The sequence below is a fragment of the Sardina pilchardus genome, chromosome 18, assembly GCF_963854185.1.
Source record: "Sardina pilchardus chromosome 18, fSarPil1.1, whole genome shotgun sequence".
NCBI classification, from domain to species: Eukaryota; Metazoa; Chordata; class Actinopteri; order Clupeiformes; family Clupeidae; genus Sardina; species Sardina pilchardus.
Genome location: NC_085011.1, coordinates 4,122,461 through 4,149,100, shown reverse-complemented (window position 1 = coordinate 4,149,100; position 26,640 = coordinate 4,122,461). Strand labels below are relative to the sequence as shown.

The 26,640-nt window shown below is 48.3% G+C and overlaps 1 protein-coding gene across 2 annotated transcripts in view; it reads right to left on the bottom strand.

The window, feature by feature from the left end:
- LOC134063562 (girdin-like) overlaps window positions 1-24,489 on the bottom strand; it is a 69,782-nt gene extending 45,293 nt beyond the window's left edge. For both annotated transcript variants that reach the window (XM_062519137.1, XM_062519138.1), the window contains exons 1-4: window positions 23,606-24,489; window positions 23,380-23,480; window positions 15,539-15,647; window positions 3,350-3,419 (exon numbers count right to left, since the gene is read on the bottom strand). In XM_062519137.1, coding sequence (XP_062375121.1) covers window positions 3,350-3,419; window positions 15,539-15,647; window positions 23,380-23,480; window positions 23,606-23,668 — 343 coding nt within the window. In that variant the 5' untranslated portion in view covers window positions 23,669-24,489. The remainder of the gene's footprint in view (window positions 1-3,349; window positions 3,420-15,538; window positions 15,648-23,379; window positions 23,481-23,605) is intronic.
- Window positions 24,490-26,640: the final 2,151 nt, after the last annotated feature.

Below are 26,640 nucleotides of genomic sequence, written 5' to 3'. Positions count from 1 at the left end.
GGAGATAAGCAGAAGGCAGCCACCGGATGAATAATTTAAAGCGGCTCACGGAAGAGCGCGGAGAAGAGGAGGACGAAGAGAGGAGGAGGGGAGGGGAGAGGGGAGGAGAGGATTTTAAAGACAGGACCAGATTTTTTATTTCCTTTTCATCCTTTTCTTTTTTTTCCCCCTCTCTCCTTCCTGATGGTGGTGCAGCAGCTGGCTGCCCGGTGACGGACAGCATCCCCTCCGCCGGGCCTGGTGAGGACGATGCCACACCATCACCGGCCATCGCGCCGACTTCCTGCCCTGACAGGAAGCAAGCAGGTCGCGGGGTTGGACCCCTCCTGACCCCTCCTGACCATGCCTCTTCCTGCTCAGCCATTGTGTGAAGGAAGAGGAAGGAGGTGCCGATGAGTGTGTGTGTGTGTGTGTGTGTGTGTGTGTGTGTGTGTGTGTGTGTGTGACTGGGGTGGGGTGGGGAGGGGGTGTGACCAACAACCCCCCCACCCCCCCTGGAAGATGAGTCATGACAGAGGCTTCCGGTGTGCTCACACCCTTACAGTGGAAGCCCTGTTGTTCCAACATCAAACCTACACTCACCTCCTCAGACACAAAGTCATCGCTGTGTCAATGAATCATTTATCAGACACGACACACACACACACACACACACACACACACACACACACACACACACACACACACACACTCGCCGTAACACCACTGGCTGCCCGTGTTCTGGGCACGGTCCAGTCTCGCCGTGCGTCACCGCTGATCACTGGTAAACACAATAAGAGGAACATACCAGTGGAAAGTTCTGGAACCGAAGCTATTTCATGGAACTACTAAAGAGGTGCAAACAAATCTAATTCAAGACCTGGAATGTGTTCGTTCCATAAGATCCTTGGGGGCAAAATTTCATTTTCTTAACAAACCCTGACATTCAGGAAGAAGAAACCATGTTGACTCACAATTCACAACAGTTTAACGGCTTTAACTCGGTCTGGTCCACGTTAACAACATTAGCTATCCATCATTTGATAACAGTACAAATAGCCTGAATTAAATAGGCTCTCGATCAGAAACGCTCCATTGAAAGGTACAGCCTGTGATTTGTCTAATCCTGTACACTTTTAGTCAATTTCAGCTAGTGTCTCCTCGGGGTATCTGGCTGTTTGTACAGTGTAATCGCAGGAACACTGGAGTGCTTTTGAACGCAGCTCTGGCTCTGTAAACTCAGGGAAAACATACTGGCTCAGACCAATCCATAATTCATCAAAGCCAGTGAAAATGATGCTTCAGGAGGGTGGAGAGGATGTAGGGAGAGCTCCATTATGACGGCCTGTTGATCTCGAATTTTCACAACCTTTTGTGAAACCCAAAACTGCATCTTTGACTCTTAGCTTCAGCTCATAGGTCATCCCACAGTTCATAGCTCAACTTTAGCTTAAAAGTCCCTTCCCCATAAACCTTCCTTGTGGGTGGACGCTGAGGCTAGACTCCACCTGTCAAGGGGGGCCTGCCGTCTGTCCACAGTTGTCCGTGTTCATCTGGAACCAATGAGCGAACAGACAGCTGTCAGGAACCGCTGTGAGCCTGCCACTGACTGGAGCCTTGCGGTTAGAGCTCCTCCGAGGAGCGAGAGGAGGAGTAGCGTTAGCTGACTTTCTCTCATATGGCGACAGCTCTATAAATCGCTGTCAGGCCGATTAAAGGAGCTGCCTTTTGATGCAAGACGACCTAAATCTAACAGCTTATGTGATCAGACGCTCTTTCCTGAAAGGTAGAATATGAAGGTGACAGGGGGGGGGGGAATCACAGTTAGGAACACAGGAAGAGCAAATGAGAGACAGACAGACAGACAGACAGACAGACAAAGAGATAGAGAGAACAACAGAGAAAGAAATAGAAAGAAAGAGAGAGAGAGAGAGAGAGAGAGAGAGGCAGGGAGAGAGAGGGAGAGAGAGCAAGAGAGAGAGAGAGAGAAAGAGAGAGAGGGAGAGAGAGGGAGAGAGAGCAAGAGAGAGAGAGAAAGAGAGAGAGAGAAAGAGAGAGAGGGAGAGAGGGAGAGAGAGGGAGAGAGAGTGAGAGAGAGAGAGAGAGAGAGAAAGAGAGAGGCAGGGAGAGAGAGGGAGAGAGAGCAAGAGAGAGAGAGAAAGAGAGAGAGAGAAAGAGAGAGAGGGAGAGAGGGAGAGAGAGAAAGAGAGAAAGAGAGAGAGCAAAGCGAGTAAAGTAAGCCAGCGACGCGAGGCTGCATCAGTGCCCGGGGTTGATTCCCCACAGAGCTGATAATGCGCCCATCCCCCACGCGCCCTAATGACTACATAATAAAAAGCACATGGCCAACTACTCTCAGATGGGCTGCTGCTGCTGCTCCAGGACCCAGGAGCCAAAGGTCAGAGGTCAGAGGCACTCGGCACTATGAGGCCACATATCCACACAGAGACACTAGAGAACTGAGCAGATATCCACACAGAGACACTAGAGAACTGCACAGATCAGCTCCACATATCCACACAGAGACACTAGAGAACTGAGCAGATCAGCTCCACATATCCACACAGAGACACTAGAGAACTGAGCGGATCAGCTCCACATATCCACACAGAGACACTAGAGAACTGAGCGGATCAGCTCCACATATCCACACAGAGACACTAGAGAACTGAGCAGATCAGCTCCACATATCCACACAGAGACACTAGAGAACTGAGCAGATCAGCTCCACATATCCACACAGAGACACTAGAGAACTGAGCAGATCAGCTCCACATATCCACACAGAGACACTAGAGAACTGCACAGATCAGCTCCACATATCCACACAGAGACACTAGAGAACTGCACAGATCAGCTCCACATATCCACACAGAGACACTAGAGAACTGAGCAGATCAGCTCCACATATCCACACAGAGACACTAGAGAACTGCACAGATCAGCTCATTTGAAGAACACGAGGGTCCATGTTAGACAAATCATTTGATTTAAATGTGTATTGTCTACTGAGAGGAATGCAAATAAAAAAAGGCAAACAAACCTACATGGTGACCAAAACTAACAACACTGTTTGGAAATGGAACTGCAGCGGTAAACAGCACTTTGAAAGCACTGGTGAGAGGAACCATAATTCAATATGGTCAGAAATGAGCTCCAGTCTAAAAATACAGGCCTGGAAAAACACCTCTGCTTTGTTCAGTATCAAATGAGCAATAAATGGCAACATTATATCTAGACACAATATCTAGCAAGTAAAACTATCCCTTGCAGCCACATGAAAGAGCTTGTGTATATGTGTATATGTGTGTGTGCGTAGACGTATGTGTGGGAGTGGGAGTGGGAGTGGCAATGGCGATGCGTGACTTACCACTCAGAGGATTTCTGCCCAGTACCAGCACATTGGGCAGGGGCATCATGACCAGCTGCTGAAGAGTTTCCTGCAACACAAACAGAGAAGAGAGAAGAGAGAGAGAGAGAGAGAGAGAGAGAGAGAAGTGTGGTTAGACGACACACAATAGCATGATGTCAGTTCCACTCTCATAACTACCACCATTGCTTTTACAGTACATAACCTGCTTTAATAGCTCCATTTCAGTGGCGATAACATCTCACTGTACAGAGTAGACCATAAAACTAAAAGTATGAAGCATCGAACACATAAGTAGTGCTTATTTAGGAGCATCTTTTAGAGCATAGTGTTTTTGAGGGCTTGAGTATTCCAAAAACTTTATCAAACAGCCACAAGAATCCCACCGAGTTTCTGAGGCAAACCAACTATCCAAAAGTCACCGCTATAGATGGTATTGCACAGGCTGAACTCTACACTAGATCAGGCATTAAAGGATCCAACCAGCCGGCCCGTTTACACATAGTACTCTGTGAGCTCAGGAAACAGAGATCTGTCAGCAGAGATGAGTAATCATGAATAATCAGTAGCACCTAGCATGAGCTGCTGCAGCCAACCGCTAGAGCAGCCAGGCAGCCGCAGCACTACGCTGTAGAGGCATCTCTCTGTTCCTTTAAGGTACTGTAGGGGCCTGGGTGGCCACAGTTGACCACTGTGGTGTGCTGCGGCATTCTCATTAACCTGCTGACACCCAGAAACAGTTGCACCCCCAACCAGAAGACCCTCACCAACACACACACACCTCCCCCCACCACACCCCTGCTGGCTAGACAGCCAAAGCTGCTTATCAGCAGTCAGGGTCCCAGCCCTGCTCCAGCACCACACACACACACACACACACACACACACACACACACACACACACACACACACACACACACACACACACACACACACACACACACACACACACACACACACACACACACACACACACACACACACACACACACACACACACACACACACACACACACACACACACACACACACACACACACACACAGGTGCACAGCTAAGGAGCGCGGCGGCCATATTGATTTTCCACTCATTTAGAGTGCCTCTGATATCAAGCCCAAATTTCCTGTAATCCTCCCCATCCGCTGCGTCCACAGCGCAGCTGAGAGCGAGGCCTCTAAAACCCATTCGATCCGCGCCGCGCCGCCGTAATGGAGACTATGGGAAAGAGACACGGATTTTTGGATCAGGTCCAGGCATTTATTTGTGTGTGTGTGTGTGTGTGTGTGTGTTTGGTGTGTGTGTGTGTGTGTGTGTGTGTGTGAGAAGCTGAGAGCTGATCTGGTCAAGTGTGCCTGAGGCTGTTTGTGTGTGTGTGTGTGTGTGTGTGTGTGTGTGTGTGTGTGTGTGTGTGTGTGTGTGTGTGTGTGTGTGTGTGTGTGTGTGTGTGTGTGTGTGTGTGTGTGTGTGTGTGTGTGTGTGTGTGTGTGTGTGTGTGTGTGTGTGTGTAGTCTGTGTCTGCTGACCTGCCACTTTTTGAACACAGCCCAGCAGTGATAGAGGGTATCAACACCATTACGGACCCCATTGAGCTGGGAGTCAGTCAGTCAGCTGAACAAAGGCACGGCCTCGGTTTCCGAGGTGGGCGCTACCACACAGCGTTGGTGGTTTGAGTGAGGTGCCCCTCTTCATTGTAAAGCGCTCTGGGTATCTAGATAAACTGCATAATGTGTTATGTGTTGCTGTGCTTCAACGCAATCTGGCTACATTTGTTTGGTCACCCATGTCTATGAAATGCAACAGACTAAATCTCAAATCAAAACATTCAAACGTTTTGTCTGACTAGACAAACTCATCAACGCAAACTCACCAGGTGTGTGGAGGGGGTCATGCACAGGGCATCCATACATTAAACCAACATAAGGTTTATCACACACAGATTAGATCATGGATTTCTAGCAGATTGAAAAGACACTCGAGCAAATGCGGTCACTGTGAGTATATTTCATCATGTTTCGTGCGCCCAATGCTGAGGTCATCGTTAAAGAAGCTTTTCTCCGCATTGGGATTTCACCATCTGTCCAAAGCTTATTCTCAAAATGATCTTCATTGTCGTGGGCTAATAACCAAGGGGGGGGGGGGGGGGGGGGGGGGGTTGGGGTGGACACACGGTCGACCACTGCTTTTGATCATCCCAATGATGACAGGACATACCAGTGCGTCTACAAGTAATGAATAAGCCAAAAGAAAAGTCCAAGTCGGCCACAGAGACAGTAGCGTTGGCGCCAAAAGAACTCACATCTGGCCTTTAACGACTCGGCCATCTGCTCCTCCTGAGACGCTCGGATCCGCTGGCCAATGGCGTGCGCCGAGGGGAAGCGTCTCAGGTATGAGTTACAGGATGCTCTCAGAGCCCTCAGTCTGTCTCGCTGACCGCACAGACAAGACGACAGAGCGAGCGAGCGAGCGAGCGGCCCGGAGGAACCGAAATAAAATCTCTCTCCCGCAGCAGGAGGACATCTAATGAGTGGTCTGTGGCCGTCTGTCTGAGAGACCAACGCTGTGTGCCGGGTTTCACACACAGCCAAAGCCCTGTTGCTATCACAAGCATCTTCACTTTTTTGGCTGAGCCGTGTTCAATTTCACAACCAAATATCCAAATATGGCAACATATTTTACCACGAGATGTAGGGAAACATTAATTTTTCTGCTAAGCACTGTTTTTCTCTAGCCCGAAATGGCACATAATCGCTTTTCCTAGCTGATCGTAGTGGCCCTTCTTTGGAAAGATAGATTACTATCATCATCATCACACATTAGTACTATTGCGAAAAGGGTATTTTTGTTGTAAGGGAAAGCCCAGTTTGTGCAAATGCAGCGTTAGTGAGATAAAGCACCATCTGTGGTCATGACCAAATGAGTGAGTGAGCAAGGGAGTTAAAAGAGCCAGGCTTTCTAGCAACACCTGTCCGCTCTCTGGCCACCTCCCCCCTCCACACACACACACACACACACACACACACACACACACACACACACACACACACACACACCTGTCACCTCTCCACAGCATGTGTTTACAGCGCTAGGACGCAGCACAGACACACACTGTTGAGGGAAACGCCACCTCGCCATAGCGCTGTGCAGGACGTACTGTAGGAGTAATGCTCCTTTCAGGAAACCTCTACAGCGGTGTTTGGTTCACGTCACCTCTAATGAATACACAGGGCTGAAAAAGGATACCGATTTTTTTTTCTCTCGCCCCCACAAGTGTTAACTCTCCACTGAATGCTGAGAGTGGTGCATTCACTGTAGGGTGCGAGTTCCCTAGCTAGCGGACATGACAACAGCATGACTCAAGGGGGTAGCTCAACTTTCACATAAAACACTCGGAAAGCAATGCAATAAAAGCCTAGCAAAGCAAAGCAAAATAGCAAGCAGTAAATCTGTGCTTACTTGCACTAAATCTTCTATGCTAACAGATTAATTAGGCTTATGTCAAAGCCTACACAAAACTGTAGTTTCGATGGCTGGAGGGCTCGTAGGAGTTAGTTAGCATACATATTTGGGGACAAGATTAAACTCTGGGTTGGAGTGTGTGTTTTTTGGGGGGGGAGCGTTGCATTAGCCAGTGCTTGCAGAGGATTATGCTGCATGTCTCCTGTATAATAGATGACAGAGCTACAGGAGACGGCTCCATACTCGGCTTGTCACCGACTGACAGACACCAGTTCCCCTTTGAAATGGAAAAGGTTTGTCTCTGTGTGTAGTTCCCCCCAACCAAACTGAATACCAGTAAACAAGAGAGGCACTGTCTTCTGTGGATATGGCCTGTATGGTGTGTGTGTGTGCGTGTGTGTGTGTGTGTGCTCATTCGGTCCTGAGCCTCACACTAAACCACGTTCCAGGTGATGTTCCATCGTATTGGCAGTAAAACTTTGACTTGACTCGACATGCGAGACAGCAATGCACAGTCTGTCCATCTCCTCTGGCTGTTCCGCTGTTTTGGTTTTTGCTACAGCTGGATATGGGTGACAGGAAATGCCCATAAAGGAAATGTAACTGCATCCCATCAGTAGCGATAGAGAGAGAGAGGAGAGAGAGTCACTCTCTGATTCAATCAAAACCCTCCCCAACGCTGCGCATGAATGAAGGCTACCTACTGTACATGTTCTGCATTATTGATGGTCTCTGAATTTCCTGTCCCTGATGACTAGGTCATGTTTCCGTCTGATAAGGGAGGTCAATTTTCGATGCCCAAGTCTTTACGGCCTGAAGCGCTTTGTCAAACAATATTAAAAACACAAACGGGCCCGAGCACCGTCCTTGAGAGCCACCGCCTCAATGTCAAAACCAGGGACAGAATCATTTCACCAATCTGACACTACCATGCTCTTGCAGCGCCCTGGATTCTGATGGACAAGGCTGGCTGCTGAACAAAGTGTCCCCACCCACCCCACCACCCTCACACACACACACACACACACACACACACACACACAGCTGCATGGTGGAAGAGAGGGTGCGGAAGTGGGGGCTGCTGTGTTTGGGCGTCACAAGGGCTGGGGTGTGTGTGTGTGTGGCTCGCCACCCTCCCCTCCATAGACCAGGTTCCGCTTTGGGAGGAAGGCCTGGAACAAGAGCCCTGATTGTGCAGTCAGTGGTAGAGAGGGGGTGGGGGATGAGTGTGTGTGTGTGTGTGTGTGTGTGTGGAGGGGAAAGGGGGGGGTGGGGTGTCGGGGTTACAGAGACTTGCACGCTTTGAGTGCAGGAACGGCCTGATTCACACCCATTCTGCAGACATCCAGCGCGTCGCCATGGCAACCACTAGTGGGTTTATTCAGCCTAGCTATCCTGTGTGTGTGTGTGCGCGCATATGTGTGAGTGTGAATGTGTGTGTAGGCGTGCGTGCATGTGTGTGTGTGTGTGTGTGTGTGTGTGTGAGTGTGTGTGTGTGAGTGTGCATGCATGTGCATGCGTGTGTGTGTGTGTGTGTGTGTGTGTGTGTGTGTGTGTAGGCGTGCGTGCATGCGTGTGCAAAGCTCTCGGCTCACTTTATCTCTCTCCCTCCCTCCTGCTCTCTCTCTTCCTCCCTCCTTTCTTCTCTCCCTCCCTCCTTTCTTCTCCCTCTTCCTCCTGCTCTATCTCTTCCTCCTCTTCCCTCTCCCTTTCTCCTGCTGCGGATATTTCTGCTGCTCCCAAAAACGTGCTGGGATTATGAATCTGCACACGCCTTTAGACAGCCAGCAGGCTACACGCAGGCAAACCCACGGCGAGGAGAAAAGGGAAGTTTGCACGATGCGTAAACAGAATGCACCGGAATGTTCCCCTTTCCAAACGAGCACACCAACAATAGGTTGAAAAGAATCAGAGCGACGGTCAATAAATCAGCCTCCTCACGCGCGCCGCTCACCCCTCAATTTCACCTCACAGTCCACTGCACAACTGTCTGGATATCAACGCCACAATTTCACTAATCACAGCTCTGGTGCTCTCCTCCTCTCCTTCCTTGGGTTGACCCAACGTCAGCAGCAGACCACATCTTTTCCCACAACGAGGGAAGACCAAAGCGCTCTCACACCCTCCTCTCACACCCTCCTCAATTAGGTCTCCGGAGAGCTGCAAACGCACGTTGAGCCCCAGATACTCTGCTCAGCCCCCGAAGGTCAGCCTTGGCCGTCTGCGGTCAGCAGCATACCCGTGGCCTTTGTTCTCCGGGGTTTCCCCACGGGAGCGGCAGGGGCCTGAAGGCCTGACATCCCCTGCTGCTGCTGCTCAGGTCTGAGAGGGTGAGGGAGGGAGGGGGGAGGAAGAGAGAGAGAGAGAGAGAGATGGAAGGAGAGAGAGAGAAAGAGACAGATAGAGATGGAAGAAGAGAAAGAGAAAGAGAGATAGAGAGACAGAGATGGGGGTAGAGGGAGAGAGAGATAGAGATGGGGGAGAGAGAAAGAGAGAGAGATGGAGACAGAGATAGAGAGATAGAAAAAGAGGTGGAGGTGGAGAGAGAGAGAGCTCCTCAGGAGGACACCACCCCCCCCTCCCCCCACCCCCTCCTGGCCTGGAGGCCACAACACACATCAGAAACCTGCCCATCCTCATCCACTCCCTGGACATCTGTTCATGCAGCCTCACCTCTCCTGCCCCCAACACCTACCTGACTCCTGGCCTACAATGCCGCTGCGCTGACCTCTGTGAAGATCACAAGGTCAGATGTTTTCGTCCTTGGCACTGCGCTGGTAGGTGACGCAAGACAGTCTTGGCAAGTAGAACGTGGTTCAGTCATTTGAATTGTGGAAGGTAATAAAACTACTTTCCTGCTCTCTTTCTCTCTCTCTCCAATTAAAACCTGTGGTCTAACTACCTATAACACAAATGCAATTAAAAACAGCTTTCCATATGAGTATTTTCAGAGCGGTTCAGGTCAGGACCAGAAGGCACTCCTGACCTGGGGCATGAGCCTTCAACTCATCCAAATTTCCACTGCACATAAAATGACACCGCAACTGTGAGCGAAGCTCCGAGCGTTTCAGAAAGATCACTTCCAGGCCGGAGGGAAACCCAAGACCACAATGGCCTGAGCAGCCGCAGTCTGTCCGCGCTTTAAACATTCCTCACGTCTGACAGGAGGAGAGCAGTGAAAATGAGGGTGGCAACAGGATAATGAGTCAGGGCCTGAGCCTGCCGAGGCTGCTCAATAAAAGTGTTCAGAAAATGAGATGATGATGATGATGCAAAAGGGTTTTGCACACAAATCACTCAGAGCCACATGTTTTTCATTATCACCCAAAGCACATCCACTCCAGCAGGCCTCTCAAGTGACATACTTCCAACACCATCTCTTTGTGCCCATCCATACCCCTACTGTATCCCTGTTTGTGTCCATTCATAGCCCTACTGTATCCCTATTTGTGCCCATCCATACCTCTACTGTATCCCTGTTTGTGTCCATCCATACCCCCACTGTATCCCTGTTTGTGCCTATCCATACCCCTACTGTATCCCTGTGAAGGTTCCTTCCTGATGGGCGATAACAACAACAACAGCAGACAACCATCCTCCAGTCATCAGCCAATAGAGCACACCCACGTGGCTGCAGGTCCTTTCAGGCAGCAAATGTTTACCAGCTCGCGGTGCTCCTTAAACATGTACATGTGCACAGCATTCAGTTGGCATTTAGGCCGCCTGCTAATGTATGTATACGGCCGGGAGCAAACCGCCCGGCACGGCCTAATAAACTAATTTTCTCTCGCTGCCATGCCCTGTCACCAGATCACCAAGGGGGATAAGACTTCCCAAATGAAATAAATGATGAAAGCACAAGGCTCCCACTAAGAAGCTGGTGGACCCCTCGGGGGGGGGGAAAGTACAGCCTTCCCATAATGACACAGGCTGCACGCATTCCATCCCAATATTTCCACTATGGCTTCCAAGACGCTAAAAAAAAAAAGAAAAGAAAGCAAGAGAGAAGGGGGAGGGGAAAAAAAAGAAAAACACTCTGGCCTGAGCTCTGGACATGAAGCCTGCCTGGCCTTCCAACAGACCGCCTTTGTGTTACTAAGGCGACAGCAGAGCGCCAACCCCTTGAGCTTTGAAAACAAACTAGGCTTCTGTGCCGTTGAAAATGGAGACATGAACCAGAGGCTCCTACACGTGGAGTAGGTCTGGTCTGCTCTGGTCTGGCTTGGGCTTCACAGTTCGCAGGGTGATGACGGCACCAGAGACGCTAATGTGGCGACGGCAGGCGTACAGTAGGGCCGGACTAATGGCAGGCGTACAGTAGGGCCGGACTAATGGCTTCTAAAGGGAGCGTGAAAACATCGGGTCACGTGGTGGGCATGAACTCATGCACCATGCCCCCAGGGTCCGCGGCCACAGAATGGGGCAACTGTTCCACAGTCAAAACAAGCCGCCGCCTTAAGACCACCTCACCATTTAGAGCAGCCTTCTATGAAAAGCTAAATTGCGCAGACAGACCTGAACCGAACTCATTGTGTATTTCCTTTGAAAACAACTCATTTCCGTGCCTCCGTAATTGAATTAGGCAACACATAACGCGTGTATTTTTAGCCCCTCACAGCTGATCTGAGGGACGTGAACCACCAACAATGAGTTTATGACGCTCTCTTAAGATCGCTGTTCTCAGAGGCAATCATAAGATTGAACTCATGACGAGGCCACGAGCCACAGGGGTGGTCCCACCTCAGCAGAATGAGCAGATGAACACAACAAGCACTACTACCATTTACAGCGCCCTCCACTGAAGACCTCCTCCATTGTACCAAAGCCTTTGTCTTTGGCCAGCACGGCTCTCGCTAGCTAGGGAGGGCAAGTTAACCAGTCATCCCTTGTGGGCAATGAATCACATGGCGGGTCCATCAGCTCACAATGGGGGAGTGTGTGGATGGCCAGAGCTCCACCCTTGCTGCCCAGTACAGGAGCACAGGACTGGGAGGGGGAGTAAGGAACATCTTCAACAATGATTAGCCGTCCCTGACCCTAATTATTTTTCCACCATAGCGCTTATCTCGAGGGCTAGCAGAGTCCTGCCACATGGCACTGGCATGCACACATCACTTCCTGTTTTGATTAAAGAGGACTTCAAAAGCCCACAGCTGGAGTTTGGCTTTAAATGTCATCACCAGGAAACCTACCAGGAGTTAAGATTGAGTCACGCATGACTTAGGACTATCACTTTCACCGTTCACCGTTAATCATTCACATTTTCATGCTGTTACATCTTTCCTAGTCAGTGGCAATGGCAATCTTTTCTTGGCCTCAAACAATCTTGTTTTCTCATCTCATCATTGACCCCCTCCAAGGTGTTTCTCCTGCCTCATAAAACCTTAAGCACTTTAAAATCTTTTAGCTAGAGTATCTCAAGGGCAACACGCTTGGAGCACACACATGCACACACAACAGCCAGACAAACACACAGCGTTATGAAGAACACATTGCACAACCTTGGATGTGTGCAATGTTCAATTCTACAGAGGGCTTGCATGATGAGCAGCATGAGCGGGCCATTGTTATGGAAATCTGCAGCGGCCCACTTTAACAACCTCTGTTCAAAGTCATCCTCTCAGTCTCTGCCGTCTCCAGAGCTGTGGTACAGCGAAGAAGCTGGCGAGAGGCGGAGAGAGTCCCCTGCGGAGCACCAACCTCCGTGATGCCCCCGATACACCCAGAGTTAATTAGTAAGTTTCTCTCAATATGGAGAAACCACTGACTCAGCAGTCAGCACACCCTACCCGAGTTTGTAATCCTCTTTCACACGTTTGCTTGGAAATGAGAAGCCTCAACCTGAGCCTCGTCAGGGTTCAGCAACTCAAAGAAAGTGCTGAGGTCACCAGGCTGCCCAGCCTCTGTTCTAAATGACCCATTATGTGATAGTACATCCACTCAGTATTACTTTGCATTAAATATGCATTGACTTAAGGAGTCCAGGCATTTTAGAACACATCTTGACGATGCCAAGAGAACATTCTGGAGTTGCGTACGTGGCTCTACAAGGCAGTGGGTCTTCTAGACGACACAGCACAATCCCAAGATGCTGTCTGTCTGGAACATGAAATCTGATGGGCAGGCAGACATGGCCTCAGTTGAAAGCTGATTCAAAAGAGCCAGCATTTCCAGGCCAACCAGGCAATCAGTGGGTCGCGTCCCAATCGCTAACTTCAGTCGCGGTCGGGCCGCTAATGTTTATCTTCGTCTGCGTGAACCTTAGCCAGCAAGCAGATAAAAACTGCAGGCTAAAGTCTATGCTTCCTGTAATCTGCAGCACCCAGTCCAGACAACTGGTCTGAAGACATGGGAATGCTAAAGACCGAGTCGAGGCTCTCTCACGCTGGTGACACTAGCGACTGTCAATTTAGAATTAAAACGCCTGACGTGGTGGAGCTGTGGGGCATTCCATTCCAACGACCTGGGTTCCATTCCGCCCCGTGGCCATTTCCCAACTCCGTCTCCCACTCGCTTCCCGTCACTCCCAACTGACCCATCTGTGCAACGGCAGAACGATCCCCAAAATATACTTCCCTACTCCTTCTCCACTCTTTCCCTATCATTCCGGTAATCCGTGCTAGGTCTCATTTCAGTTGGGTCCTTCTCTTTCAAACAGCATTGGCAGGAAACAATTACCCATTTAAATGAAGCAAGGCTGCCATGCAAAACAGAATCTGCACAAACAAGGACAGAGTGGAGAAAACGATTTGAGGATTGGGACTCAAATCAAGCCCACCACTGCGGCGAGCATTTAATCCAGCATGGTGAGGAGGATTCCAATAACTGCATTCCGGAGCTCTGGGTGGACACGTGGTCCCTTCAGTGGGATTCTGTGTGGATCTGATGAGACACTAAAAGGACCTGATGCTCAACATTCCCATACACCAGGCGATCTCCAAGACCTGATGCTCAACATTCCCATACACCAGGCGATCTCCAAGACCTGATGCTCAACATTCCCATACACCAGGCGATCTCCAAGACCTGATGCTCAACATTTCCATACACCAGGCGATCTCCAAGACCTGATGCTCGACATTCCCATAGAGCAGGCAATCTCCAAGACCTGATGCTCGACATTCCCATAGAGCAGGCGATCTCCAAGCATCCATGTTTGAAATCACCTGCTTTTGGCCACTGGTGACTGGGCTGAGGGAGGAGCTCCATAAGAGCTTGAGAGAGACACCGGCTCCAGTGAACACTGAACAAACGTCAACAAAATCAATCGCCTGGGATGTCACGCTGCATGAGAGATGGGATCCAGAGAGACTAACAGCACTGAGGTAAGGTCCCTGGCCATCTTGTCAACAGCAGAACAGCCTAGTCGGACATATTGGTCTCGGATCAACATTTGATCCCTCCTTGGCAACACACTCAGGAGATGTTTCCATGGGAGCTGGTTGACACACACATTTTCTGATTTTTATTCAGGGCACCAGAACACATTCAGAGCCTCAATTATCTTTGGCAGCAGTGATGCCCATTACAATGATTAAAACCCCAAACAACCTAAAGGTACAGTTCCAGCAATTCAGAGACCATTATCGCTTGCTAACACACACACACACACACACACACACACACACACACACACACACACACAAGTTCTCCATCCTTCCCGCTCATTCAACGGTTTGTCATTGCTTTCCCTATTACCTCACCAGCACACCTATGCATACACACACACACACACACCTATGCAAACACACACACAAACACACACACACACACACACACACACACACACACACACACACACACACACACACACACACACACACACACACACACACACACACACACACACACACACACACACACACACACACACACACACACACACACACACACACACACACACACACACACACACACACACACACACACACACACACACACACACACACACACACACACACACACACACACACACACACACACACACACACACAATCTGTGGCTGTTGCACAGATGTGCTAAGCTGCTAATGACCTCACAAAACCTACTGGCTTACTTTTAGTCTGCAGCTTTGGCTAGCATCCTATTCTTCCCCTTCCCCAATGGAGGAGGAGGAGTGACAAGCATAAACTGTTTATTTTCAAATTTGAAAAACAACAGCGGCTGAAAAGACACAGCTCGAAAAACCCATGCGAAAAAGAAACTACCGTAGTCCCTTAACCGATTGACATGCGTCCGTCTGACTACTACACTGTTCCCATAAAGACCGTTTTTTAATGAGAGGAGGTCACCAGTTGGAGCAGAAGTTCACTCCTTCCTTGCATGCAGCGTGTGGAGGAGGAGAGAGGAGAAACCACATCTGTGTGACCGGGGCATTACCCAACACATTGCTGACGTGCTTGCTCTATTAGACCCCATCTCTCGCCATCTGGATGGAGGCTCTGCTCCCACATCACACGGGCCACAGACATTCGCAAATGAGCCTTCAGCCTTCCCCCGTCTGTGCATGTTTTCACTGTATAACTCTTAGTAAAAGTTTTCACTGCCTTTTCAGATGCATATAAGTTTTATTTTGAATTAGTGAAAAGAGCTGTTTAAACAACTCCACACACTGCCAGAGTATACAATCTCAAATCACAGTAACTGAGCACTGATGCACATTTTCACCCAATAAAAAAATAAAATCAGTCTGCAGATGTAATGGTCCTTAATTTTTCCACTTAGCCAACTCACCTGGTAGTATGTCTTAATCTGACGAATCAAGATGGAGAGATTTTGGATCCGCAGATTGGAGTCATTGTTCACTTTCTTGTTGGTCCTCTGAACGGTGGCTTTAGGATTTCTGCGGAGGAAAACACAGTCAGTCAGTCAATCAGACAGACAATGCTGCATTGAGTCCATCCTATTCACCAAACACAGGACTGAATAGTACAGCTGCAACATAATTCAGTTACACCAGAGACGGTTTATAAAGCGAGACGATTCATATGAGGGTAAATTCTGGTTTCATTGTGACGCAACTGCCACTCCCATTTAGGAGGCAAACGGAGGTATTTATATGGGAGAAATAATTCTACACCTTTCTAAACCGATTATTTCGTCACTGAACACGCCCCTTTAGGAGGCAGGAAGTGCTGCTATTTTGTTCCATTGAAAAACCCCTTTATGATTCATCTTAGTAACTATACGATCTTTGGTTACACTGACAGAGAACCTCAGACAGCCATTAGAAGCACCAGGATTATGAGGAAGTGGTTGACCTTTCACAGCACCGTGACAACCATAGGGTCAATGACATAGACACGGCAAAGGTTCGCTCTCATCTTAAACTACGACTTACAAGGGCTCACAAGTGGGTGACAACGTTCTGCATGTGGGCTCCAAAGGCAAATATATAAATGGTACATTGAGATCAGATACCCAAGATTCATGTCCATTATGGGAATAAGACATATGGTAGAGGATGTGCATCCGTGAGTTTTTAATATGTGTGAGCGTGAGAACATCTGAGGGAATGTTCTAGAAGGACTGGAGGAAACATTGAGCCAGAAATCCCTCCGGGCCAAAGACATGAGTGAGTGTTAGAAACATCAACCCACAGAAACTGATCTCCTCTCCTAAGGAGAAACACTTATCACCGCCATTTGGAATTCTTTTCCATCATTAGTTCAAAAGGCAGTTGAATCTTCGCTCTAAGAGCAGACCTTATTGAACAGAGTGATTTTATTGGCATAACCGAGTTAAGATGAAAGGGAGCCAGTCAAGAGGGAGTAGGCTGACGCACATATGATCCTAGATGTCGCACGTCCCATCTGGAAGGCGAGCGATTCCTGGACTGACTAGACTAATTCTGCTCATGTGAGGGCTGAGCAAGGCGACTGAGCTCCGTCAGTAGCTGGTTAATTGCCCATGTGTTTAAACACTCCTTGGCGTGGCCTCACTTTACTGCCCTACTTGGAGGAAATCAAAACCTCGCCAGACTTAAAAATAGATTAATAGCTCACACAATAAAGACCAAACCGAAAAGAAAAAAAAAGAGAAAAAGCGCAGACTAATTTTTATTATGCCAGGGACCGGGCGAACTAAGACTAAACGTGAACAGAACCCTCTGCGCTGCACTGTGTCTGACCTCGGAGGTGGCGAGGGACCTGGAAGCTCCGCTATCAGCTCAGCGCTGTGCTTTGATGATCCTAAGAGATGGATACGCTCTATGAGCGGGGCGGAGATTAGCACAGCTAGTGCTCCACTGCCCTTCTTGGCTGGACAGATGGCTTGTGTTTAGTTAGCCTAGCGTCTGACCTCATTTCTCACTACTAGCGGCAGGCGCACTAGCGGCACGGTGTTGCATTAGGGCATGAGGGTGGATGGGCATCTCTCGTCTACACACTCAAAACAAAACGCCACTGGATTTTTTGCTAAGAACGATTAAAAGCGGAATAGCCACACAAAGCCAAATGTACTTTCCATTTGTGGCAATGGGGGAGAAGATCCGAGAGCAATTAGATGACTTGACCATGTGTGTGTGTGTGTGTGCGTGCCTGTGTGAGGACATGCATGCATGTATGGGCATTTGCGTGCATCTGTGATCTTTTTTTCCCGGGCTTTTTAGTATGGGGAGGGTGGGGGCTGGGTGTGGGGTTGGTGGGGGGGGGGCTCTGTCCCCATGTGCATCAGGGTGATTCCCAGTGAACCTCGCCACAATTACTCCCCACAGCGTTAACACTGGCCCACATACCTCCACAGCTCTGGGGACTCAACAAAGGATGAAATGGTTATCAGTTACCCCCCCGGCTCCATCACTACCACCCCCACCCCCACCCCCACCACCCCCCACCACCCCCCCGCCCCCGCCCAACAAAGCTTTTACATAAACACTCAACCGCAAAGATACCGACAGGAATGGTCTTTCACAGGATTTCTGTTAAATGCCCCATATTAATAGAATAATACAGTGGATTTGGCACTAAAAACAGCCTGACCTCAAAAAAAAAGAAACTAGGAAATAAAAATAGAGCAGTCATCTCCAGACAGTTGGGCTCCCAGAGCAAGGACAGTGACAGTGGATCTTTCAGTGATGATGAACCTCATCTACATTGAGGACAATGTGTCTGACTACACACACACACACACACACACACACACACACACACACACACACACACACACACACACACACACACACACACACACACACACACACACACACACACACACACACACACACACACACACACACACACACACACACACACACACACACACACACACACACACACACACACACACACACACACACACACGGCTATTTTAGCAGTAGTGTGAAAGCACTAACCACGTGACCTGCCCGCATGCCCAGTCAAGGACCTTTTAAAGGGGCGCGGTGGGGGGTGGACTTAACCCCTTAATTAAATACCGTGGAGGGAACTGTAATCCTGTCAGCTAAAAGCGCTTGTTAAAAAAAAAAAAAAAGGTGGGGCGGGGGGACAGGAGGGGGGTCCAGGCACGAATGAGGGGGCTAATTTACATTACATCTAAATAGCCGACCGGAAACGCATCTGCCACCACGCCACAACATGAGCGTTGCCATGGCTTACCGTCCATAGTACTGTAGTTTACCCATCTCACCCACCAACCCCCCCCCATCTTATCTTTTACATCACATCTCATCTCTACCATCCAAGCCATGTGCTTCTGAATGAGTCTCCTTTGTGTCTTTGTGAAGGGGAAGAAGAAGAAAAAAAAACACACACACACACACACACACACACACACACACACACACACACACACACACACACACACACACACACACACACACACACACACACACACACACACACACACACACACACACACACACACACACACACACACACACACACACACACACACACACACACACACACACACACACGAATATACCGCACCGATTTCACCGCCTTTGCAAATGCGAAGTCAATGCAAAGTCAATAGGCGATGCGGAGCACAACAAAGCCGCGGGCGCCGTGGCGCTGGGGAGTAACCTACTTCTGACAGCCCGCATCAGACTCAGCAGAGACGCGGAGGGGGTGCTGGTCGCCGAGCACGAGCCAGCCACTCACTGAGCCCCGCTACACAAACAAGCAGGAGCAGGAGCAGCACAAGCACAAGCAGGAGCAGGGGCAGCAGCAGGAGCAGGGGCAAGAGCAGGAGCAGGAGCAGGAGCAGGGGCAGCAGCAGGGGCAGGGGCAGGAGTAGGGGCAGAAGCAGGAGCAGGGGCAGCACAAGCACAAGCAGAGGTAGGAGCAGCAGCAGGAGCAGGGGTAGGAGCAGGAGCAGGAGCAGGAGCAGGAGTAGGGGTAGGAGCAGCAGCAGGAGCAGGAGCAGGAGCAGGAGCAGGAGCAGGAGTAGGAGCAGCAGCAGGAGCAGGAGCAGGAGCAGGGGTAGGAGCAGGGGCAGCAGCAGGAGCAGGAGCAGGGGCAGCAGCAGGGGCAGGGGTAGGAGCAGGAGCAGGAGCAGGAGCAGGAGCAGGGGCAGCAGCAGGGGCAGGGGCAGGGGCAGGAGCAGGAGCAGGAGGTTGGGGCAGGAGCAGGGGCAGGAGCAGGAGCAGGGGCAGGAGCAGGAGGTTGGGGCAGGAGCAGGGGCAGGAGCAGGAGCAGGGGCAGGAGCAGGAGGTTGGGGCAGGAGCAGGGGCAGGAGCAGGAGCAGGGGCAGGAGCAGGAGGTTGGGGCAGGAGCAGGGGCAGGGGCAGCAGCAGTGAGAAGTGGGGGGGTGGAGAGGACTGTTTGCATGGAGCTCCAAGCTGAGTCGGATAGTGTGAGGAACTCACTGCATCATGAGGCAGCAATGGAACCCGGGCACACCCACGGCTTTCCACTCAACACTAGCCCAACAGGGAGGAGAACTGAATGAAAAAATAAAATAAAAATAAAATTGAGATGCCAATTCCTCAAAGCTTAGAGAGCGTAAAGTCTACAGCTCATGGCCAGGATAGAGCAACTCAGGATGACTCACACGCACCCACAAAAATCATTCCCTAACCCTCACGGCTAAAACATTAGGCCAAGTCAGGGCATTTGCCGTTTCCTATTTGACTTGTATGTGCATCCCGTCACTTCTCAGCTGGGTTGGTGAGTGTGCTTCCATGGGCCCCGATGTCTATCCCTCTTCCTTCCAAAAACACTAGCGAGTACTCCCGCAGGCACCCAGCGTGGCCCCGCTCAAATCATGCCCTTCCAAGGTCACAACAGCTGCTTCCTGTGAATCGGACTCTAGAGCATTTTTAGAGCACCGCTCAACATCCTCTTGGCGTCCACAGTCAGAAACGTGTAGTTTTGTGCACAGATTTGCGAGAGCTACGACTCAGACTCATCATCTCGGATCGCTACAATAATTTCATGTTACTGAAGACATAGCTTTCACATTCAGATATCTTTATTTTGCTTCTAATTTTCAGGAAAAGATTTGGGAAAGCATAAGAGATTGACGTTTTATTGTATCATTTTGCCCTATGACAGAATAAATAAAGCTCAAATTATTCATTTGATTTTAATTGGTTATATTGTGACCATATCAAACAATGAGCCCGAACCGAACCAAACTATATCGTCACATACACCCCTGGGTTAGAAGTTGATGAAGACCTAGCGATTGAAACACATTGTCTGTGTTGCCGATACTCTGTTTTCAATTACTTGCAAGTTTATATTTTCAGAGTGTCTATTTTTTTTACCCAGCCATTGTCGAGATTTGGTGATTTTTTGTTATACATGCCTAAGGCTTGGTCTCAAGGCAGGGCATGCTGGCACTGGTACTAGTAGTGGGCGGGAGGAGACACTTTCTCTTTGCCTGTTTGAAGGCAGCTACCCACAACACAGGCTTTTTGATCTCCCTGGATAAGAACAGCACTGGGGAATCCAGCACAATAACATACAAAGGCATCCAGCAGCAGGAATCTTAGCTATGCTTCACCTACCTAACAGGAGAGGACAATGGAGGAGAATGCTCTGCTGTGAAAACACATGCGGCGGGCGTGAGAGGGAGAGATGTGAAGAAAGAGGTGTGTGTGTGTGTGTGTGTGTGTCTGCGCCACTATCCTATTAGCTCCCTCTTTTTGAGTGCTAAAAAGCTTCATGGGGAGTGAATTTGGGTAGCTGGGGGACAGAGTCCAATCGGGATTAACTTAATTAAACTGTTGTCACTCAACAGATATCTTATCGGGCTCTAAGCTGCCCCACCGCTGCGCTAAGTGACCGCACCGTCTGCGTGCACGTGTGTGTGTGTGTGTGTGGAGAGCTGCGCAGGACCGGAGCTTTTGTTGCAATCAAAGGCGTGCTGCTGACCACTACGAGCCAAGAATTAAGCCGTGTCGGTCAGTCGGTCAGTCTCCTCCAACGCCAGCTGTATGGCGACGACGACGGCAAACAAGTTGGGACAGTCCGAGTCTGGTATCAGGTGGTGCTGTCTTCTCACTGGGCCATAGCAGGACAGGACAGCGTTTGCATGATTCACCTCATCTCCAGAGCAGTGGTCAGTGAGGGGCAGCGAGGCTCTGCTGGGATGGGCAGGAGCCCACAAAGAGCCATGGCACGCGTCTGTGGCCATCTGTGTTCCCAGCCATAAACCGTTAGATAATCCACGAGGGCTTCCCCAGGAGCATACAGAGCTGTGGCCTCGGGCTGGACACAGCTAAGGCACAATATGGCCCCGACAGTTAGTTACCGCAATCACCACCTACATCTGAAATGAATGACTACCTGGCTAATTGAAAGCAAGCACGCAAGCAAGCAAAAATGGTGTTCATTTTGCAGTAGCCTACATTAAAGGGGATTACGCAATGCCCTGTGTGTTTGACATATGCTGTGTATTAACATAATCTGATGTGATACGGAGTGGCGTGTCACAAACATGCCTCATACAGCCTCAAGCTCACAGTGAGTCCGTTCAAAGACACCGGGGACTTGACACTGACTTGTGTACCAAGCAAACCTTGCTTGAGTGTTCAAATGGACAGCGCAATCAATCCCTGCAGACACTCGCCCTGATAAGTCACCAGAAAAATAAACAAGGATAGGTTTACAGAGCTAGGCCTAGTATTGACTGCTTCCTCAAAAGAATCACAGATAATACTCCTAGAATGTGTAGAACAAATGTCTTGAGAATTAAATTGTCTTAAGAACTTAAGGCCACTTCCTTGGGGAAAAAAAAAACATTATCATTAACGTGATTGTAAACATGGGAGACCTCTGGGAGTCCCTATGTTACTGCTTATCTGATATAAGTACAATTGATGTAGGAATTTCAAGCTTTTCATTTTGTTAGCAAAGGCTCATTGAACACGTTCCACCATTAAGACAATTTACGTCAAACAGAAGTGCAAAAGCACAGAATTCCACATCAGTCTTCTAAAGAGTTGCATTCTCAACAAGCTACTGCTTCATGAATCAAAGGTTCATGTTTGACTAGCGGTACACATGGCTCTCCGGTCTGGTGGCATCAAGAGGCTACAAAAACACCAAAGATATGAAAAGGTCGCCAGTTAACGTGCTAATCTTATCAATCAGTGACTGTGGCACAAAGATCTTATTTATCACGTCATCTAACAATGTCTGCTCTGTGCAGGCACTACACTGAGCCAAAGAGTCACAACAGCTGGCCAACACTATGGACGGACATCCACTAGTTCTTTGCAGTCAATCTAATCTTTGTGATATAAGGCTGAATGAATGGCCATCCCAAAGGTCTCTATCGGAGGAGGATTTCCAAAAGACCACACAGCTGATTCTCTGATTCTCCAACTCTCCAACACTCTGGGGAGGAGTTTGAGTGCAACATAATGAGGTATTAAGCAATTAGTACTCTCATATGCAATAGGCTATGCTACTTCAGGCCATGAAAAGTTGCAGAGACCAATTTTGGTGTTCTGAATTTTGTCATGAGATCTGATGGATATTGAATCAGCGTTTGCAATTCATCTGATTCCACTCAGCAGCGTAGGCCATTACATTTGCCTGGCTATAATCATCCAATCCAGGTTGCAAATTTAAGACAGGGCCATGTCCTGTAGGCATGATGTTGCCTACAACATAAGGATGATGTCACTGTTCTCCAGATGTAATGACCATGGGCATTTGGGTCCACTAAACAATATTGTGGTCAAGCATTGAAACTATACTCAAAGGTAAATGTAAATGCTGAGTCCAAAGGTCTGTCAGGCCATAGAAGGCCAGGCATAGCATACTAACAGCAGCTGGCACTGTATACAAACTTACATGCTAGTATTGTCTGAACAGACGGAGCGGCCGAGGCAAAACACTGCATGATAGCCAAGCAAGAGTGCTACACATTCAAAAGGAGCGGCAGGGAGCCCTCCAGTAAGCTGCATATGACACTTCAACTTCGAAACGCTTGATATGATAACCAGTCAACTGGAAGCTTGGCTGCTGCCGATTTAGATGATGCCGTCTAGGCTGGAAATGGCTGCGTCAAGCCACGACTCATTGACAGATACCTTTTGTATTGGCTATCGTTAGGATATAAAGCAAAACTACAACCAGTTCAGATAGCCTATGTATAAATATGTTAGGCCTACTTACATCTCCAGCATGATCTCGTTCAAATATACACCGTCCACTAATTCAACATATTCCGACAGTTTACTACCATCCTTGGTAGATAATTTTCCGGCTGTCTTCACCTAGAATTTGAAAAAAAGACAGTGGTATTAGTGGTTCTCGAGATACAAAAATAAACAACGTGATAAAATGTGTATAGCCTAAGCCTACAATAAACTGAGATGTCTAACTAGACTTGAAGTCTTACCCAGGCGACCAAAGGAGTAAGCATGAATTCCTCCAGCAATGGAGCAAAGACCTTGTTATCCATTTTGCCGTCGTGTCTAAATGACAGATTATTAAAAATACTAATGAATCTAGCTTTTATTAGCTAGATGAGGTTAGTGAAATGGTCTTCTTCCCAGTCCTGGACGTGACCTCAATTCAGAGGCTACTCATGTGGTTGATTCAATTAAACAGACACTCATTTTGCAGATAGACAGTCCACGCATATGGTATCCAGGTTTTTTTCTGTCAAACAGTAACGTTAAAAGAAACCCTGGGAATGATCCTTGGTCCAGCAGGGCTTTGTATATAGTAGCCTGGTACCCTTGCCTGACACAGCCAAGGAATCCCTTGCATTTCTACAAAAGAAAAAAAAGTAAAATTATTCCACAGACGATTCCGCGATTTTTGCAGCGCTGTCCACAGCCCTTTACAACATTTAGCCTCGACACTGCTCTGTTTTAAACGATATGAGAAGGGCTTACAGTGAACATTTAAAAGAAAAAACAATTTACATCCTGATGTCAGTTCTTCAAGAGACAATTCAAAATTCCTCCAGTAGCGCCCTGTAAAAATCTTCTTTAAACGCGTGAGGTTCCAATCCAGTTAGACTCTGCATTCAAATGACTCACATCTTAAGTGCCACACATAAAAAAGCATTGGTCACCTCGAAATAAAAAAAGAATAACTGCGTGTAGAGGAGGCAAATTCGGTCAGCTTTGGCTGCCTACCTACCCACTCTACTATTTTTCAGCAGAGGATAGCCCGGCGGAATAGTAACGGCATAGATCTGTCGGAGAAGCAATCAGCAAAGCTGTGCGCAAGGCTTAGCACCGCCTCCTCCTCCTGCTGCGCCGCCTTCAAGGCATTTTGGATGCACCCGCGTGTGTCTACCTCCGCCAGACGAAACGCGTGTACAGTTTGAGACGGAGAAAGAAATAGAGCCAGATGTTACTACAGGATAGCATATACACGGTATGATTAGTTGATAACCCTCAATTCTGTGTCATCATTTTTATGACGATAACAGTGTCATAGCAGTGTCATATCCCAAATAATAATTTGGATATCATCGTAAAAGAAGTTGAGCACCAAACCCTTGTTATTACAGATTATCCTTATATAAAACTGGGAGGGTGTTTGTTGTTCAGTGGATATGTAGGACTACTGTACATTAAATGAAGAATGAGGCCTATTAGTTGTGAGGCTGTGCTCACAGTCTCCATTGTCTGCGCCAAGCATCATGGAGCGCATGAAACAAGGCGTTCAGTATAGGTGAAACAGAGACCCCTGGTGGACGTGTAGGCCTATTTTCCCTTGTGAGTACATACCTGACAAGAGCAGAGTGATTGGAAGTATGACCCAGACTAGACCTAAGATACATACTGCACAACTGTATGTACGAACTATGAGATACTTTATGATATGAGACATATGAGATAGATATGAGACATATGATTGAGAGGACTGAAGAGAGGCAACTGGAATCAAAACTTGAATACCCTACTCCTTGAAAATTGCTTGAAGGTTTACGGACTGACTGTACTACATCGAATGGAATGGTCTCCTATGGAGCTGATAGGGAAAATCAAACCCAGATGATCAGATTCCCCTTTACTACAGTCCCTGTTAGCCTGGTTTCATGGTAATGGTAAACTATTAGTCCCCTAACACCCCAGGAAGTCTATCAAGGTCCGCATGATGTTCACTTGACTATTGACAAAGGAGAGAGAATAGTAGGCCTATATTCTGTCAACATAAGGAAAGGGTATGGATGCTCTTAGTATAATTGAGCAGCAGAACTCATAAATATAGTCTCCAGAAACATTTCAGGGCATTACATTAATACACAGGATTAGATGTTAAAATCCCTTGTGCCAAAATCCAAGGCAAACACACATTAAGAAGCCTCTGTCCAAAATTAACTTAAAGAAGCAGGCTAACCACCAATATGTTAACCAATGGTCACAAACACAAGACAGATGGCCAATCCCACAGCAGTATATGGTATACAGCATGTCATTGGAGTTATCAAGTGGGCACCCTCATTCACCGATGTTTCGTTAAGTTAGGCCCACGACACCTCATGAATGGCAGGGCAGATGGATAATAGATCTTTCTTGTGTTTGAAAAAACTCAAAATATCACATGACAACGTGAACATTCAAAGCATTGTGAATGCTGAAGATATTTCATGTCTTGTCCTTATGTTATAAAATGATCCAGTATTCAAAAGCTACAAATTACATAACATAACATTATGTGCATAGCAGTATTGTGCGATCAGACGTGTATTGTGTGGAGTATTTGATTAGTCTCCACCAGAGAAATGGCAGGCTAGTACACTGAACCATCACAACAAATTATTGTTGTGTTCAGCCTAAAGAATTTCTGTCTTCATCGCTCAGGTTTTAGAAATTATGTGACTGCAAGAGACTGATGTTACTGTTATGTTTGGTAGAGCAGCTACTTTGTTGGTGTTGGGGAAAGCGAAAAAAAAATGATAGTCAGCAGGACACACAAAGACCCAATAACGTGCCAGACTCACAACCTGTCTAAATCCATAGTAACTGGAAAACCTGGTAGAATCTCCTCCATTAATCTGTTGCCATAACAACGCTGACACCCCCACCCCCACCAGTGAGCATCAGGCCTTTCCATCCTGTGCACAGCCCCTCTGACAAATCCCCTTTGATTACTGCTGATGCACACTTCTGAAATGCAGTGGGGGGATCGTTTTGACACATCAGTCACAGGGCTCTGCAGTGTGAAATCGAACCCTGTAAACAGACAGGGGAGAGGGAACGAAAGGAAGAGTCCTTATTTAGAGAACAGCGAGGACGCTACAGAGTAATAGATTCTGGAGGAACTGGTTCAATATTTCTCAGGCTTGGCAATGGAAGCAATACACAAATTTACAGAACTCACTGACACAGCGTTTAATAACCAAACTTCAACTGAACAGACCGCCTGTTTGGTGATACAAAAATAAAGCACTTATTTCCCCATTATGATATA